Here is a 19,087-nt window from a genome sequence, read left to right as displayed (position 1 = left end):
AGATTTACTAGAATGGAGAGACTATAGAAACACCAATTGTTTTCTTTGGAGCAGAGAAGGTCAAGGGGAGATTTGATACGTGTTCATAATCATGAAAGATTTTTATTGATTAAATGAGGGGAAATTAAGTTTCCAGTAGCAGAAGGATTGGTAATCAGGGAACTGACACTAATTGGAGAGCTCTTTCCAAGAACAATCACAGGCATGATGGCCTGGGTGACCTCCTGTGCTGTTTATGATTTTATGGTGGCATTTTCGTTTCTTTTCTTTCTTCATACAGTGTTTTCTGGGATTTTTTAAAAAAAAATTTTGCTCCCCATCCCTCTTTTTATATAGGTCTATTAGCATCTTTGTTCCTGTTTAATTTTACAATTCTGAGGAAGGGCTCAGCTTCTTTCTGTGGATGTTGACTGACATCTTCTCTTCCCAGTAATTTCAGTTTTAGTCCTGGTGCAGGTGGTTAGCAAAACAGATCAGATCTTTCTTTGAATGCTTTTTCACTAAAATGATGGCTGGTATTTTACCAAGGCTGGAAAAGGAAGGGTGGGTGTTCCCTCTCTAGTTGACTAAATGGCTCCCAATGGATTGCCCGCTTCCACCTGCTTGTTATTCAATCAGAGGGCTAGCAACTCAGACTCTGCGTTGCCAGCAGGAGCAGTAGCCCCTGCTGGGGCTGCATCTTGATGGATGCACACCCTCAGAACTAGTCAGGGACACTAGGTCAAGTCAGTGGCCCCAGTGAGGGAAGGGGATTGCTGTGGGCAAGCAGTACTGATGCTGGCCGAGTCCCTCTGTAGGCTGCAGAATGCCTACAGAGGGGAAACCTTCGCCCCGCCCCAGAAGGCCATTGGGGTCGCCCTATCAGTTTCTCACATGGTGGAGGGTTACATACCATTGGTCGTGATGATTTGGGGGGGTTGGGGGACATTTGGTGATTCAAATGGCACATTGGACTCCAAATGAGCAGGCCATGTGCCATCTTTCCTATAGTTGACAAAATAGTATTGGGTACTCCCATGATATCCTATGTTATTTTGCTGGTCTTCCTCCTTCTGAATCCATTCCCAAAGAATCCATAAAATACATCCCAATGATTAAAACCAAATGTGACAATAGGTAGAACCAAAGACCAGTGGAATCTGGAAAGGATACAGAAGTGCAAGAAGTATTGTTGAAATCATGCTGTTAATAAGTAGACAACAACAGCTCTCTGGGTTACATGGTGTCTTTAAAAACCTCATTAACAATCTAAACTTGCCTACATGATGTTTTAAACCGTAATGTGAACTGACAGAATGCTGATGTTTAATCAATTTTGATTTTTGTTTTGTTTTTCTACTTCTCTTCAGGAGGATCCTGACAGTCAGAATCCCATTGTCCAGGATAATCAAAAACTTCAGGAATCAATGAAATCTTGGATTAGAGAAAAGAAAATTCAAGAAATTCTCAGAGGTATTGTAGATCAAAACAGTATTGTTGTATATTAAATTATAAATTGTTCTAATTTTAAAATAAATCAAGGATTCTCCAGAATTGAACATTTGTTGAAGCTAGATGTGGAATGATGCATTTTGCAAGCCAGTACTGATTGTGGAATGGTGCAATATGATTTTAATTTCAATAATTTGCCACTGGTTCATTTCCAATGCAAATGTCATTCATTTTAAATATCAAGAGAGGAAAATTGACGTGAAATGTCTCATGAAAAGAACATCCTTATGTAAACACAATCCCCCTCTCACCCATATTAATAAATGGCAGTCGGGTTGCTCAGTTATTAGGCTATAAGTTCTTCCATTTTATCCAAACACCATGATTCTTCCTTCAAACACCTAAAAAAATCTCCGATATGCTTCAGATTGCCTTCACTCAACAAGATGTAACTTTTCCCAGGGTTTTGTAGTTAGAATGATGGCACAAAGCGTGCATGTTTGCTTCAGTTCATTGATTCTAATTGATTTCCACCTATAATGCTTTAGCACACCCTGTGGAAGAGCGAGGAATCACTGACAGCAACTTTGGATTTCTGCATTGAACTGCAGGTGTGCGGACTCGCTAGAGTTGCTATCAGTTTCACAGAGTAACGCGGATAGTTTTAAAGTCATTACAACTGTTTCTGTTAGCTGCTGCAAACTTACGGACTTTTAAAACTATTTTCCCAAGTTGCGCTTCACCTTCTTGGCCCTGTCGCATTGCTATTTCTGATCTATTTCACTGCGTTGAATTCATAAAATTAAAAGTTGGGAGATGTGTGGTTTGTGGTGATTGGACGTGTTGATCTGAACATAGTTAACAAAATCCCTGCAAGTGCAACCACTGCTCTTTTGTCCTCCGAATTAGTCCTATACCTCCACTTCTCCAATCCACAAATGTAGCCTTCCAGCAATTATTGCATCAGGGTACAACTATATAATTGATCTGGATTTCAGATGAATGAAACGGAAGTTGACAACAGTTTTCCTAAAGCTGGAACTAATTGGAGGTGTTGACCCAAAAGAAGATGAATTTTCCATTTATTGTCCTCTTTGTTTTGGTTGCTTGATTCTACAAAATTGTGTACTAAGAAAACTCAACTGAAGGTGGGGAATTTTCAACAGCGTGATAGCGCCAAGTCATAACCCATTGAAGAATCATTAGGAAAATAAAAGCAATTAAATATTAAGATATGAAAACAGACTTGAAGAAAGGAAAAGACTAGCGAAAATTAACAAGTTAGAAGACAGATGTTGGTGGATTTCTCTCAAACTACAAGATAGTGCCCATTGGATATCCCTGAAGCATTGAGTTATGTGGGTCATGTTGGTGATTTTTTTCCCCACTGGAAAGTCGCTAAAGGTAGGCACATGGGTGCGGCGGGCGGTGAGGAAGGCAGATGGTATGTTGGCTTCGTGGTGGGAGGATTTGAGTATAAAGGTTCACTGGGCTGGTACCGGAGATGGGGGGGTTGACCTGTGAGGGGGGACTGGGTGGACTGGGTCTGCGCTCGTTGGAGTTTGGGGGGCTGAGGGGGGATCTTGTGGAGGCGTGTGGGATGGTGGGGGGGATGGATGGGGTGGAGGTGGGGAGGTTCTTCTTGCTTGGGGGGGGTGGCGGGGCTGGAGGGCACGGCCTCGGGGTGGGGAGGGGGGGCAGTTTGGATCGGGGTTGGGGGGGAACTTCTTCGCTCGGGGGGTGGTGGGTCTCTGGAGTTCTCTGCCTATTGGGGTGGTGAAGGCTACCTCACTGAATATATTTAGGTCACGGGTGGATGGGTTTCTGGTGGACGGGGGAGTTGGGGGTTGTGGGGGGGGGGGGCGGGGGGGTGGAGCTGATCCGCTTCGGATCGGCCATGGTCTTGTTGGGTGGCGGGGCAGGCTCGGGGGGCTGGGTGGCCTGCTCCTGCTCCTATTTCTTATGTTCTTACAAGAATAAGGTTATTTTGCTGCAATTGTATAGGGCTTGGTGAGACCACACCTTGAGTATTATGTGCAGTTTTGGTGTCCTTATCTGAGGAGGAATGTCCTTGCTATAGAGGGAGTGCAGTGAAAGTTTACCAGGCTGATTCCTGGGATGGCAGGTCTGTCATATAAGGAGAGACTAAGTCAGTTAGGATTATATTCACTGGAGTTTAGAAGAGTGAGAAGGGATGTCATAGAAACTTATAACATTCTAACAGGGTTAGACAGAATAGATTCAGAAAGAATGTTTTCTCTTTTACTCCGCAGGTGCATCGGTCCACCTTGTTGTTTAACGAGGGGCATGCACACGGTGGGTCGTGCGTGGGCTGCTCTTGGATGTTTCGCGAGTAGCCTAGTACTTCGCGTTGTTTGTGTATGCTTAAAACTGGACCAGCAGATGGGCACCACAACAGCTCAGTGACTATCACTGTTAACTGTGCAGATACATGGATTTGGGCCAGTGTCTGTGGGAGTTTGCGCATTCTCCCTGTGGTTGCGTGGGTTTCCTCGGGTGCTCCGGTTTCCTTCCACACCCCAGAGATGTGCTGTTAGGCTGATTGGTGTAACAAATTGTCCCTAAATTATTCTCCCCTTAATCTGGTTTCCAATGGGGGTACCATAAGCATAGACATGGGTCAAGAGTGGAGGAGGAAAAACACATTGTTAAGATGGCAGCGTGGGCTCGTTGGGCCGAAGGGCCTGTTTCCCATGCTGTGTTGTTCTTTGTTCTTTGTTAACCACCAGTTTTTTGCCATGTTTTCATTCTGCTTATACGCGAGAGAATGTTAAATGTCAAATTTTCATTTTTCTCCTATTATTTTCAGTGAATGTTTTGCTCATCTATTACTTAAAACAACTTCTGTTATATCGCACTTTGAAGATAGAAAATGGTACAAACCACTTTGGATATGAGGACAAAAGATAGATGGAAGGAATTTTTTAACAAGTAAATGTTGAACCATGGTGAGACAGATGAGTCGATTGAAGAGCTGTATTTCTACAGTATCTCACAGCTAGATTCTGAGAGGAAGGAAAATGGATGTGTGTTCCCCAGCCACCAGGGCAGTTTCTGCATTTGGATGAGTTGCACTGGTACCGAACACACAAAATCTCACCAAGTTCTTAATCCCTATCACTTGACATTGGAGCTTGTTTCCTTGAAAAGGGTTTTTTGTTAGAATGGGGTCTGTTGTGATTTTGATCCTGGTACCTTTCAAGATCAATCCATACATAAGTAGTCACAGGAAGCAATTAATATTACAACTCTTTTTTGTTGTCTCAGTTGAACTAATAAGAAAATATGGATCCCGCAATCCCACAACGCACTGATAAAATGCAACAAGCCAGACAAAAAATACAATACATAACATATTCCTTCCTCTGATTGGAAATATTGTTCTGACAAAACAGGAAAGAAGGTCGATCGTTTGAACAAAAAAGTGGGTTCAGCCTAACTATAATTCAGGTGCTCAAGAGGTCTTCTCTGCCAGTGTGGGTTGCAGCAGACTTAGTGCGTTTTTAGAGTAATATTTATTGAAGTCTGATAATTTAGAACTTAGAGCTGAATTTGAAATTTTATCTAATGGTGAAAGGGAGATTTCTTCAATTTCCGTCAAACTACATCGAGGTGGTGAGACTGGAATCAGTATTCCTTGACTTGAGATGGCTCACTGGAAATGGTAAAATTGGGTTCTTCCATCAGAGGTGTAACCTAAAAACAATTTGACTTGGCAACTGATGACTTGGTCAACTTGCCTCTGCCGGATGAGATCATTTGCCATTTGGACAGCGCACAAAGCAAATTCTGTCTGAGCAATCACAATACCCAGAACTCATACAGCTCCAGAAGCATAATTACGAGCTAGAATTTCTTGTAGTGAACAGAAAATTCTTGACTTTGATCTTTGTGCTCTTCTCTCCACTTGGTCATGCTGTTGATTTTGTTCAGCTTGTCATGTTTTCAAAAGACAAAATGCTTAGAAATCTCAGCAGGTCTGACAGTATCTGTAAGGAGGGAAAAGGGCTGATGTTTCAAGTTCAGGTGACCCTTTGTCAAAACTTTGACAAAAGGTCATCTGGACACAAAATGTCAGCTCTTTTCTGTCGTAACAGATGCTGGAATTCCTGCTGAGATTTCACAGCATTTTCTCTTTTGGCTTCAGATTCCAGTATCCGCATTAATTTGCTTTTATCGTCATGTTTTTGTTGGTTTCAGCCGATCAAAGCAAGTATGCAGTTATCATCTCATTGGTAGGAATGCTGGAGATATTTTAGTTGCAGCATGTGACGTGTTTCATTATGTCAGCAGAAATGTGTCCAGGCGTTTTCAAATAGAGGAATGTCCTTACATTGACCTTAAAGAATGTTTCATGGATGGAGGTGATGAGGTGAATTCTGCTACATCTCAAAAATTTCTCGAAGTCCTGCGAGACAAATTGAGGTTCATTGTCTTCACAAGTTGTTTTGGTAATCTGTAACAACTGAACGTTTCTCTTAACCGTTGAATCGTACTCAGTTGTAATACAGGACTTCACTTAAAATGATCATCCACAACATGAACATTATTCTTTCAACAGGATCAGCAAAATTGAACTAGATGCACTGCCAAATGTTTCTCGGCCAATCCCATAGATGAAAGAATGCTACTTGAGGCATGTTTCGCACATTCTGACATGAAGAACAAGATCTGGCCTTGGCTTCAGTGTATAGGTCAGGCCACTAGAAGTAGCTCTTGGCCATCTCCTTCTTGCAAACTATTCCACAGTGTTCTGAATGCAGTTGGTCCAACACAGGTTTCCTCAATATTAGTGGAAAAATAACTTGCATTCCCCAGAGCAACATCCTGAAGTGACTGAGAATTCCACTCTCCTGGAAGTGTAATGATGAAGTAGTGAGATTTGAAGGTCCAGAAAATAGTTGCCATGCATCACAAGGTCCATAACATTGGACAATGTTGGGTCAACTAGAGTGGCAGCCTTGATTTAGACTGAAGTGATGGATATGTTCTCTAAACAAAAATTTAAAAACTGGTGACGAGAGTGGCAAACCTTTGCATAATGCCACTGGAAAAGTGAAACTAAAGAAAGGAAACTTTCACTTGAATCACGTGTTGGATTTGGATTGCACATCAGAAAAGGGCTGCCAGTTAAATATGTGTGCCTGCAGTTTTTGGAACAAAAAAACTGTCTTTGAAAATAAAAGGAAACTGTAGAATAAAGTAGGAAAAGAGGAACTGCAGCTGTTCAGAAGACTTAAAGAAAAGCACTGATCAATCAGAAGCGCTCCTTACATTTAAGTTAAAAAGAACCTGGAATATTAGAAAAAAAGTAAAATAGGGCTAGTAAAAAGGTGTTGCATGTAAAAGGAAAGCAAACAGCTCCCAATCGTACCACAAGCCCACCAGGGCTCCCAAAGTGCGAGAAACATAGAGAGTGAAAGTCCCTGCTGAGTACAAAGAAAATAAAATCTCTCAAATTGCCCAGAAAAAATCCAGAAATTGTTGTTGTGTTTAACAAGCAACAAACCAGGGTTTTAAATGTTTTAAAACAGAGTACCCATGTTACCAGTGAGTTTGCCAAAATTCAGGAAGCTGGGAACTTGTAGCAGAAAAGGCCAGCAGCTACAGTGATGAATTGAAGTAAAAAAAAACTGGTAACCACTCTTAGTGGCAGCACATTTAAAAGGCAACATAATAATTGACAAAGAAGAAAATAAGTCTGAAATTGGCTTAGTAGACCAATGGGACATTTTGATACTGTTAAACGTTTTGAACTTTGCAAATAGAGTGGGAAATGATAACTGTGATGGGACCTAAAACTTTTGGTTTATTGAGGCATTTGGTGCAGCCTGACAAACCTGGCACGCAATTCCATAAGGGCATTGTAAAAGTCTTGGAGATGTATTTTTCTCCTTGGCATTTGTTATTAGCAGAAAGATTCACATAAGAAACCCACGAGGAGGGAGATACAAATGCAATATGTTGCAGTACTTGTAAAACATACTGAATATTTTGAAGTACTGAACGACATCCTTTGTGACAGGTTGATCTGTGGTCTTTCTTAGTGAAGCAATCCAGAAATGCCTCCTGACAGAAGCTATCCTCGTCTTTTAGAAAGTCAGACAGTCTCCATGGTGCTGGCTGCAAAGAAGCACAGCAGTTGAATATGTCAATTTGACTGCTTAATGTGACAGTTGAGCATGACAGAAGATAGCAAACAGCCAAGAGTGTTAGCATTATGGAAAGCCTGGTCACCAGCCATCTAAATGTTAGAGTAGAGACCTTGAATTCCATCAGTGTGGCAAATAGGAACATGTTGAATGTCTGTGTAAGAACAGAAGAAACACTGAATCTAAGAAGCAAACCAGAAAAAAAAAACCATCTGCAGTCTGACAAAATAAGAAGAATCTGCATGTTATACAGCAGGAATGGAAGGACTACATTGAAACAAAGTCTGAAGAAGGGCCCCTCCACATCCTGTCAGCGTCAAGCAATTCACAGGGCTACGAGGTAACACTGCTGCTGGAGAGCAAACTATATGGGATTGGATACAGGGGTAGCAGTTCCTTTCCCAGATGCTCAGTATAAGGAAAAGCTCAAACATCTTCCCTTGATTCCTGCAAAATTTTGTCTGAAACATATACAGGGGAATCTGTACCAAAAAAAGGCAGAATGGATGTTAATTTGGAGTTAAATGGACAGATACTGAACTGTCACTAACTTGATAACATCATGGTGAAAAGCTTGGTTGGATGGTCATAGCTGGAGAAGATCCAGTTAAACTGGGTGGCCGTACGTAGCATTGGAACATAGCACTGGTCTGACAGCTAGTATGCAAAAACATGCTGTTGTTTTCAAAGGAGATTTGTAAAGCATGAAGGAATTACCATTAAATTAAATATTAAACTCTCAACCAAAGTTTCTGAAGGCCAGTACTGTACCTTATAACATAAAACCAAAAGTCGAAGCTGATCTGGAACGTCTGGTTAAGATAGTTGTTCCCAGTAGTAAATGGGCAACACCCAACATTCCACTCCTCAGAAAGATCCATACTCACCTATTTGACTGTACAGGTATTGCAATTTGCCTTTTGGAATAAAACCAGCTCCAGCCTTGATTCAGAGGACTGTGGACCAGATCCTGAGTGGCTTGCCTAGAGTTTAGTGCCAACTCGATAACATCATGGTAACAGGCAAGACTGATGAGGATCATCTTAAGAACTTGGATTTCACCCTCGTTGCCAGTTTGTTTTTGGTCCTGATACCTTTCAATATTAGCCAGTTCCCAGTCAACAGGAGGTCATAAACATTGCAACTGTTCTTTGTTGTTGTGTCAATCAAACTAATGAGAAAACATGGATCCTGAAATCCCACAATGCTATGGCTTATACAGTAAGCCAGACACAACATATGATACATAACAGGATCCAATAGCATGTAATTTTTGTTCGTTGTTCCTAGTATGGCGATGCACAAAAACTGAATTTTGAAGGGTACATTGATTGCTCTATTGTAACTTTCTATGCTGTGAGTTGGGTTGCTGGCTAGATTTTTCATGCACTGGTTGCTTTCATTTTACGGCTACATTATGTCTTTTAGGTCCTTACAGTTTGCAGGGACATAGAGTAAAGATCTATCAACCAGACTCTTCCGAAGAATGGATCTTTGCGATTGTTGCGCATCATGACCCTGCTACGCGCACCATGGTGGTTACCACAGAGCAGGTACAATATGATGCTAACTTTAAACATATGTTATAGTTTGCTTTCCCATTTCACATGTTCCACCAGAAGATGAAAATCTGTGTTTCAGGGTTTTCTATGACTTGAGTAATTTTCCTATTGCTGAAGAAAGCCAGTCTGTGCTCTTGGTTAGAATCATGTGGGCATTTGATGTTTACACCAGGGTGTAGTGGAGGGTGAGTAATGTTGTTTATGGTAGCACTAGAGAAGTCTTTGTCCACATTCTCCTTGCCTAGGATTTTATGTGGGTGTTGGATTTTAAGACCGTGTGATAGTGAGGAATACTGACGTAAAACGTGAACTGATGTTGACATTGAACCAAGGAGCCTACTACACTCAAATAGGGGGAGCCCTAATAGAATAATTATGCATGGTGGAAGCACCATAGTTCTGCGGGTTACGAGGCTTTTGTGGAGATCATCGTCATAGAAACCCTACAGTGCAGAAAGAGGCCATTTGGCCCATCGAGTCTCCACCGACCACAATCCCACCCAGGCCCTACCCCCATATCCCAAACATTTACCCGCTAATCCTACTAACCTACACATCTCAGGACGCTAAGGGGCAATTTTAGCATGGCCAATGAACCTAACCCGCACATCTTTGGACTGTGGGAGGAAACCGGAGCACCCGGAGGAAACCCATGCAGACACAAGGAGAATGTGCAAACTCCGCACACAGACAGTGACCCAAGCCGAGAATGGAACCCAAGTCCCTGGAGCTGTGAAGCAGCAGTGCTAACCACTATGACCGTGCCACCCGTCATTTTGAGATATTTTGAATCCAGAAGAATACAACTGTACAGCAGCAAGCTACTGGACTAAATGATGTGACAGGGCTCAGATATGGGTTGAACTGCTGGTATTAGTGGAGAAAAATCTCCAATTGTGAAAGATCAGAAGAAAACACATTTGAGAAAAGATAGTTTAGCATATCATCTAGAAAGGCAAGCTTTTCAACTGTTCAGCCTGTTTTTACTGGCCAGTAAAGTATTTGTGTTTGATATTGTCTTTTACAACTCCAACCCCCATATCCCAAACATTTACCCGCTAATCCCTCTAACCTACACATCTCAGGACACTAAGGGGCAATTTTAGCATGGCCAATGAACCTAACCCACACATCTTTGGACTGTGGGAGGAAACCGGAGGAAACCCTTTTTTGCATTTGACTATTACCAAAAAGAGTTGAAAAACACATTTTTGAAATTGAAAAAAAGTTCTAAAAGAATCCATTTAATTTCTTTCCATACCCCACCAAAAAAGGAGATTTTTACAATGACTTCATTGCAATGTTAAAGTAAGCCTGCTTGTGACGCTAATAAACAAACTAAAAAAAACTTTTAAAATATTCTGACGCAGTTTTTGATGCTTGAAACTGTAATCACATTATGCTGAATTCACAGACTCAGTTGGTGAGTCTGTGAATTCACAGACATCTAATTTGGCAGTGGCTTGGTCTTCAAGTTATTGTCAACCTTGGGCAAATAGGTATCACGTATTTAAGGACGTGTAGGTATGTTTCTGTTGTTTACTTACCTTTCATAATAGGAACAGCAGGCAAAGACTGTTGATCCTGTGCGGATTTATATCACACTTGTGGATGAAGTACTTCAATTACTGAAAGGAGAAGTTGGGATTCTATCTAAAAACATCGAACCAAATGAAAGCAATGCAGCAATGGTGAGTGAGAAGTTCTTAATGTAATCTTTTGAAGAGTTTTCCAATCACTGTTTTCTATTATTGGCCTCTACCCATGTAAAATTATATGAAATAGGAACGGGGTGGACTATTCAGCCCCTCAAGCTTGTTCTGCCATTCATTAAGATCATGGCTGATCTGACTTTCCTCATAACCACTTTCATGTCCATTCAGTGGAATCCTTGACTTCCTTACGGATAAAAAAGCTATCTCAACCTTAAATATACACAACGATCTGCCCCCACAGCTATCTGTGGCAAGGTATTCCAAAGACTCTCAACCCTCTCAGTCTTAATTTGGCACCCCTTTACGCTGAGACTATATCCTCTGGTCCTAAGAGTAACATCCTCTGAGCATTTACCCTGTCAAGCCCCTGAAGAATCTCATATGTTTCGATGAGATCACCTTTCATCCTTCTAAATTCCCATGAGCTCCAGCCTGTTTAACCTTTCCTTGTAAGACAATCCCTCCATAGCAGGGATCATCTGAGTGAACTTCCTCTGAACTGCATCCAATGAAATAAATATCTTGCCTTCCAAACTGCTCACAGTACTCCAGGTGTGGTCTCACCAGTATCTTGGACAGTTGCAGCAAGACCTCCCTACTTTTATACTCCAACCCTCCTGAAATAATAGCTTTCCTGATTACCTACTTGTGTGCTAATTTTCTGTTTTGTGCACAAGTACCCCAAGTCCCTTTGTGTTGCACTTTCTTGCAATTTTTCTTCATTTAAATAATACTCCGTCCTTTTGTTCTCCCCTCCAAATTGAATAACTTCACATTTTCCCACGGTATACTCCCCTCACCAATGTTTTGCCCACTTACTTAAGCTATCAATATCTCTTTTTAGAATATATGTACCCCCCTCGCAATTTGCCTTTCCACCTATTTTTGTGTTGTCTGCATATTTGGCTATAGTGCATTCACTTCCTTCCTTCAAGTCATTAATATATATTATAAACAGTTGCAGTCTCAGTGCTCATCCCTGTGGGACCCCACTGGTTACAGGTCGCCTACCTGAAAAAGAACATCTAACCCTTACTCATCAATTTCCTATCCATGCCAACTACCTCCATCAACATAGGCTCTTTTTCTATGACTTAACCTTTTGTGTGGTACCTTGTCAAATGCCTTCTGTAAGTCCAAATGCAACGCATCTACTTGTTCTCCTTTATCCGTTCTGGTTAAGAATGACTCAAAAAAAATTCTAATAAATTGGACATGATTTCCCTGTCATGAAGCCATTAGATGATGATTTTGCAGATATTCTGCAATTGCTTCCTTAATTGATTCCAATATTTTTTGAACAATAGATATTAGGCTAATCGATTTTTAGTTGCCTGTTTTTTGCCTTCTTCTTCCCCCCCCCCCCCTTTTTTTAGATACTAGTGTCACATTGGCAGTTTTCCAATCCTCAGATACTTCTCAAGAATCCAAGGATTTTTGGAAAATTGCAACAGTGCATTCACTATCTCTGCAGCTACTTTTCGGATCCTGGGATGCAAGCCATCAGGGCCTTGTTCAGATTACTCTGCTTCTGCTGCTTCAGTTCATAATGGGGCAATATTGAAACCTTCCTTTTGTACTGAGTAAGACCTTTGAGCCCCCACTCAGAATGGTATTTTAAGCTGTGCTTGGATAGCATGGGAGATAAACTATGTTATATTGTTGCTATTCATTGGTGCTGTGATGATATGTACTTTTAAGCCGTTATGCACTTTTTTGTCCATACAGTAATAGCTGTGACTGTTTGATATTTACTGATGTGATCAAATTGGAAATAAGCTTCAAATACCTTATTTAAAGGCAGAATGTTATTTCTCATAAAATTTTCAGGTTTTGGTTTGACAGCCAAATTCTGCATTCTCTGAGTGTGTTTAACATGTTATATGTTAGGTTGCTGGACCATTTTGTACTCCTAGAATCTTTGCAGCGCAGGGGGAGGCCGTTCGACCCATCGAGCCTTCATTGATAACAGTCCCACCCAGGCCCTATCCCCACAACCCCACGCATTTAGGGTGCTGGTCCCCTGACACTAAAGGGCAATTTTGCATGGCCGATCAACCTAACCCACACATCTTTGGACTGAGTGTGGAAACTGGAGGAAAGCAACGAAGGCACAGGGAGAATGCGCAAACTTGACAGTGACAGTGACCTGAGGCTGAACTGAATCAGGGTCTCTGGCGTTGTGAGACAGCAGTGCTAGCCGCTGTGCTGCCCTGGTGGCATGTTTCCCTTTAAATATGTTGGGGGGGAGTCTATGAAATGCATCTCCTGTTAATTGTGTCGAGTACCATTGATGGAGTTTGTGGAAAAGGCAGCAGCATAATCTTATTGTTAGTCTTTTCAATTTCGCAGGTTGCTCAAAAACAAGTATCTCAAAACTCCAGAAGCAGACGTAAGAAGGGAGCTGAGACCAGTCCACCTTACAGTCCAACTAAAGAAAGTGATGACAAAGGTAAGGCAAGAGACTGTATTAGAAATACAGTATAGTTATGAGTCAATGGAACCGTTTACTGGATAGGAGAGAGGGAATTTATCCAAGGCTTGCATTGACAACTAAGCAAATACTTCTTGGACAATGGTTATTAAATTTAGCTGTGTAGGGGCTGCCAGCAAATACTGACATATGCCCAGGGTCTCCCATCCTAAATTTCAGAAAAAACTGCAATCTCCCCAAAGGAAAACTATGCTGTCATTGCAGAAATTGTTTCTATTGCTAGATAACAGCATAAATGTGCTAAAAGTCAAAAAATAGAGGACTGTGGCAACCTTGCAGATGCCTAAAGTTTCAGTATAGGATCCAGAAGCCCTGGTTTGAAAACCTATGGTATTATTTCCCAAACGTTTTCCCAATATGATCATTACTAATGCCTCAGAATATGTGCAAACCCAAGTGAAAATCTGGGAAGCATGAGAGTTGTTAAGTGAGTTTGTGATGGAAGGGGAGGGTGGGGGGGAGGGAGAGGACTTGGATGCAAGGGCAGAGGGGGTGGGGGAGCTTTAGTTGGTAGGTGTGGTGGGAGGAGTTTCATTGGTTGTGAAGGGAAAGCTTAAGTTGCTGGGTGGGGCGAGGTTAAACATTGAGGATGTTGACAAAAGTTAGAGTTTCTACAAAGGAGAACAATCTGCCTATTCAAAGGCTTTATTTGTATCAGCAATTGGGTCTCAAAGAGTTGTCTATCAGGTCACATCCACCAGTAGAAAAGAATGTGGATTTAAAGGGACTGTCAATGTCAAATTTCAGCAGAGCTGCGATCTGCCATGTGGAAAGTGCTGTCCTACAGATTCAACATACTAATCATTGACTAAAATTGCTCCTTCAAATCACAGTCATTGCATTCTTGCAATAATCAGGAAAAGGGGTTCTTAATTTTTTTCTTCTGAGCACCACTTTACTCATCTACCACATGTTATAAATTCCACAGATCTTCACACACTATTTTTTTTGTATAAAAACTAGTTTATTATTATCACTGTCTTATTATTTTTGGTTTATTTATTGTGAAATCAGTTGCTGGTGATGAGCAAGAATTATGCGAGAACATGGAAGCTCTTTGGCAAGCGCGTGCACATGTCATAGTTAGTGTTCATCTGGACTGTTGGCTTGAGATACAAACTGGCTGCAATCACTATATTAGAGAATTACTAACTTGCAAAATACGTCTAAGTTGTTACCTGTGAAGTAAGTCAGCAGACCCTATTTTCATCTAAACGGCATCCATCCCAGGGAGAACAGAGCAGAAAAACACAGGGTGGAGTGAGTTTTTAACTTCAGGAAGCAAAATATGACCTTTTAAACAGCACATTGGGTCAAAAGCCAGAGCAGCTGGGTGAATGAGACTTCATCAGGAGCAGCTCTATTCCCATTAGTTACTCCAATTGCATCTCAACATGCAACTGAGGAGTCCATCAGTTTAGAATAAATGGTAGAAGGTCGGGTATCAAACCTCCATAGGGCGGGAAAGTGGGCCTGGGTAAGATGCTGTTTTGGAGAGTTGGTGCAGACTTGATGGGCTAAATGGCCACCTGCACAGTGGGAATTCTATGGAGGTTGAATAGCTTGGGCTTCTACTTAGAAGAACGAGAGGTGACCTTACTGAGACATATAGGATTCTCAGGGGGTTGACGCTGAGAGGTTGTTTCTCCTGGAAGTGTCTCGGACCAGAGGGCATAGTCATGGAGTAAGATGTGGCCCATTTAAAACAGATGTGGAGGAATTCCTTTTGAGACTGATGAATCTGTTGAATTCCTTACTGCAAAGGACAATGGAGACTGGGTCATTAAGTATGTTCATGGATGAGATAGACAGATTCTTATCAGTAAGGAAATCAAGGGTTATGGGAAGAAGGCAGGAAAGTGGAGACGAGGATTATCGTATCAGATCAGTCATGATCTCATTGAAAGGTGGAGCAAACGCAATGGGACAAATAGCCGACTTCTCTCCTATGTTTTATGGTTTTCCACTCCCAAAACGTACACTGGCGCAGTCCTGCTGAGCCTTCTGTTGCTATTGGTGGGAGGCTGTTTTTTTCTGATGGCTCACCAAGAAATTGACCCAACTTATTGTCGTCAATGTCAACTTTCTTTGATTTATCAATCTTCCCCTATTTTTGGAGCTTGCTTGGAGTGGAAGTACACCCCATGTGACTTCCATGGGTAATGCACCTGGGTTCATAGCCTGTCCAGGAATGGATGCATCTGAACTGATGTAATGAGCTCTGCCTGTATGTGCTGTAGTCTTATGCTGCCCTGTTGGAAGCCCATGCCCATGGGGCTGTTCTGCCTCAGCTCAACTCACAGCCATCACTCTTCATTTTGGGGCATTTCAAATCATTGTCAATTATGCTGGACTGGGCTTCGTTAGCTCCTGAACTTGAATCTGTGCCATTGTTTCTATCCCTGATTAATTATTCCCAGAAAGTGCAGATGAGCAACGGTGAATTTCTTTTGCATGGCGCCAATATAAAAGCAACTCGAGATGTGATTTCCTGCTGTGGTACAATAGGCACATGACATAATTGGTTGCCATTTTTGACTCTGAACCTAATTTTGAAGGTACCGTTCAAATCTTCACGTGCATCAAGTTTGAGAACCCTGATCTAAAGAACCCTGTGACTTCTCTAGTAATGTTTCATTAAAGACTATTAAATTTAGTTTATTCTGAAGATATAATAAAATGTATGCTTTGATTGAAGTAGAGACATTATCTGGCTGTATGTGCATATGGACTAAATTGGTTTATTCTCTACAGATAAAGGTAAAGATAGTCGTAGAAGAAAGAACGCCTTTGATGGAGAGAATGAACCTGCACAAAAAAAAGTGAAGGATGCAGAAGAAATGGAGCCCGACAGCAGCAGTGTGTGTATGTTGGCTGCTGGAGGCAATGCTCGTAATCTGCCAAAGATTGAGAATCCTGATGTGGAGCAAGGAAGCTACGACTCCAAGAGAATTGAGGATTTAGCCTGGGGAAATGCTGACAGTGCTTCTGATAGATCCCGTTTTGTACCTCAGCCACAAGCAGGCTTACGCTATGCCACCTATACCAAAGAGAATGGTAGGACCTTAGTTGTCCAGGATGAACCAATACATGGGAAGCCTTTCGTGCCAATTAGTGCTACTGCCCCTAGACCAAGTGGACTGTCATTTTCCAATACAGAATCTCTGAACCCTTTGAGCAAGAAGAGTTTAGCAACTACCGATTCAGGCAGAACCCCTGAAGTACCAGTCTTGGAGTCTTCAAACCTAGTCCAAGATTCTACAAATACAAACATGCAAGTTTATTTAGAGACTGCTGTATCTGACCATGGGACAAAAGAAAACTTTGCTGTTAATTCAGTATCCAAACACAAGCTACAGAATACATCATCTGAGTCTCAAAATGAAAATCCTCAATCTGCTTTGGTGATTCCAAACACCTTCCAAGCCTCACAGGATCAGATGCACTCCACTTTACGAGCTTTCGAATCACATCAGTCTTTTACAAACCGCAGTGAAACACCCAACTTTGATGTAAGCAACAATGTTTCATTGATAATTCTGCAAAATTCGTGGATTACGAGCAAGTTAATAAGACTGTGGGTTACATGCAAACAAATCCATTTGTTTTGTCTGCATTAATTATAGACTGATGAATGTAAGAAATGGGAGCAAAAATTGACCCTTGAGCCCATTCTGCCATTCAGAGAATTGTTGCAGCATAGAAGATGATTTAGTTTGTTGAGTTCCTGTCGGCTCTTTGTAAAGGTGTTTCAGCTAGTCCCAGTTTACCATCATTTTCTGTTATCCTGCATTTTTTAAAATCTTAGTGCTAGTTCCCTTTGAAAGCTACAATTGAATCTTCTCAAGAACTGTATTCAAGATCTGACCGCTTGCTGCATAAGAAGAATGTTTTCTCGTGTCATCTTTACTTCCTTTGCCTGGCTTTCAACCTCTGTATGAAAAGGGACAGTTTCTCACCATCTACTCCCTTCAGGCCCCTCATGGTTTTTGAACATTTTAATCAAATCTTCTTTTGACCTTCTCTCCTTTAAAGAGGATAACACCAGCTTCTCCAATCTACTTGTGTAATTAAAATCCCTCATCCCTAGAATTATTCTCATTAGAATTGGGAGAGTTTTAGAAACCAGCAAAAGCAACCAAAAAGATGATGAGGGAAAAAATTAGAATATGGGAATAAACTAACCAGGAATGTAAAGCAAATTGCAAGTACTCTCCAGTATATGAAAAGAAAAATAGCTGAACTAAACTTCATGCCTTTGGGACAGAGAAATTAACATGAGAATGAGGAAATAAGAGACCATGAACAAATATTTTGTTTATTTTCATAAATACAAATATTTCCAGAATTAGAGGACAGTACAGGAGATAAGACTGTTTGTTTATTAAGATATTGCTGTTGTTAAAAGTTCCAGTTGTTTCTTGCTTAATGTTCTGTTCTAATTATATGATGTGTTCAGGGGTCACGTAAATTATTTTCACGTCATTATAATCTCGCATTCTGATCTCCCCCAATATTGAACCTACTTCCTGATTGGTTTTTTTTTGAATTAAGACCTTTCTTACTATTGTCCTTGAGTGATTTGTTGCTATGAGGGCTGCTTCTCCTCTTCCATTCTGTCTGTTGTAAGTACACCTGTCTGTGTATACCCAGGCATAATAGTGGTAGCAGGTGAGCAGTTGTAGCATTACTTAGGGATTGTTTCATATCTTTACAATGTAAGGTGATGCAGGAGTTGAAGCTTGTGTGATTAGAATTAATAAGATGGGATAACCTCAGGTTGTCAGTAGGAGTTTGACTTTTTCTCAATCAAAAGGAGCTTTAATGCCAAAGTATTAAACAGTGATGAACTGGACTTGTTTAACAAGTACCACAGACAATTGCGTTTATGGATCCTAGTTTTCATAAGGGGCTGGGTGAGCAAGGTGGAGGAGAGGCTGTAGGGGTGCACACTGGACAAGGTGGCACGAATGATTGTGTTTTGTGCAAGAGCTGTTGTTTTGATAGCAACTTAATTTAGTTGCAAAAGATTCACTTCCGTATTCCCCTGTCACAGTAAAGATTTCAAAGCATAAATATTTGAAGTATGATGCTTTCCACATTTCTGACCTATTGAGGGGATTGCTATTTCAGTTAGCAACTGGATGAATGAGAACACTTGAAACAATGTTTAAATGTGACATCAAGGTGTGGATTCAAAGCTAGTGTAACCTAGATCTGAGAATTTAGTTCTTCATGAATAGGAACTATAAGATTAATGTAGAATTTTATAGTCTGCTTGAAGTTAATGGACAGAATTTTTCCATCTATCACTGGAGAATGTGGCAGGCGATTCATTAGTACCGATCAGGGTTGCAACGCAACCATTTAATGCTCCAAGGAACGTTATTTGGCTGCAGATGGGCCTATGGCCCCTCACTTCGGGGAAATCCCACCTTAAATGCTGGCCAATCTGAGACAAGATTTTTCACCTGAATGAGGGGCAGAAGGCCTGTCAGTAGCCAGTCTGATTTGCTGGCAGCTCTGTAGTTCTTGTAGAGTCATCAGGAACGGTGGCTGCTTTGAGATTATAAAGTCTTAGGAGACAGGGAAGTCCAAGGTATCCTGGTGAAGGGGAGAGAAAAAAAGCGTGTGGGGTTGTGATTTAAAAGACAGGCTGGGAGGGAGTACCTACAGTTTGCTTATGAAATTTCCTATTCTCTGTCGTTTGGC

At 41.3% G+C, this 19,087-nt stretch overlaps 1 protein-coding gene across 1 annotated transcript in view; it reads left to right on the top strand.

The window, feature by feature from the left end:
• Positions 1–19,087, top strand: part of LOC145351930 (lysine-specific demethylase 3B-like) — a 119,427-nt gene that overhangs the window by 38,457 nt on the left and 61,883 nt on the right. The window contains exons 4-8 of the mRNA XM_080201723.1: positions 1,350–1,452; positions 9,033–9,157; positions 10,726–10,857; positions 13,234–13,333; positions 16,130–16,887. Coding sequence (XP_080057849.1) covers positions 1,350–1,452; positions 9,033–9,157; positions 10,726–10,857; positions 13,234–13,333; positions 16,130–16,887 — 1,218 coding nt within the window. The remainder of the gene's footprint in view (positions 1–1,349; positions 1,453–9,032; positions 9,158–10,725; positions 10,858–13,233; positions 13,334–16,129; positions 16,888–19,087) is intronic.

This window comes from Carcharhinus amblyrhynchos, chromosome 13, assembly GCF_965287045.1.
Source record: "Carcharhinus amblyrhynchos chromosome 13, sCarAmb.v2.hapA, whole genome shotgun sequence".
NCBI lineage: Eukaryota > Metazoa > Chordata > Chondrichthyes > Carcharhiniformes > Carcharhinidae > Carcharhinus > Carcharhinus amblyrhynchos.
Note: the sequence above shows the minus strand (reverse complement) of the source record. Positions and strands in the feature narration are given on the sequence as shown.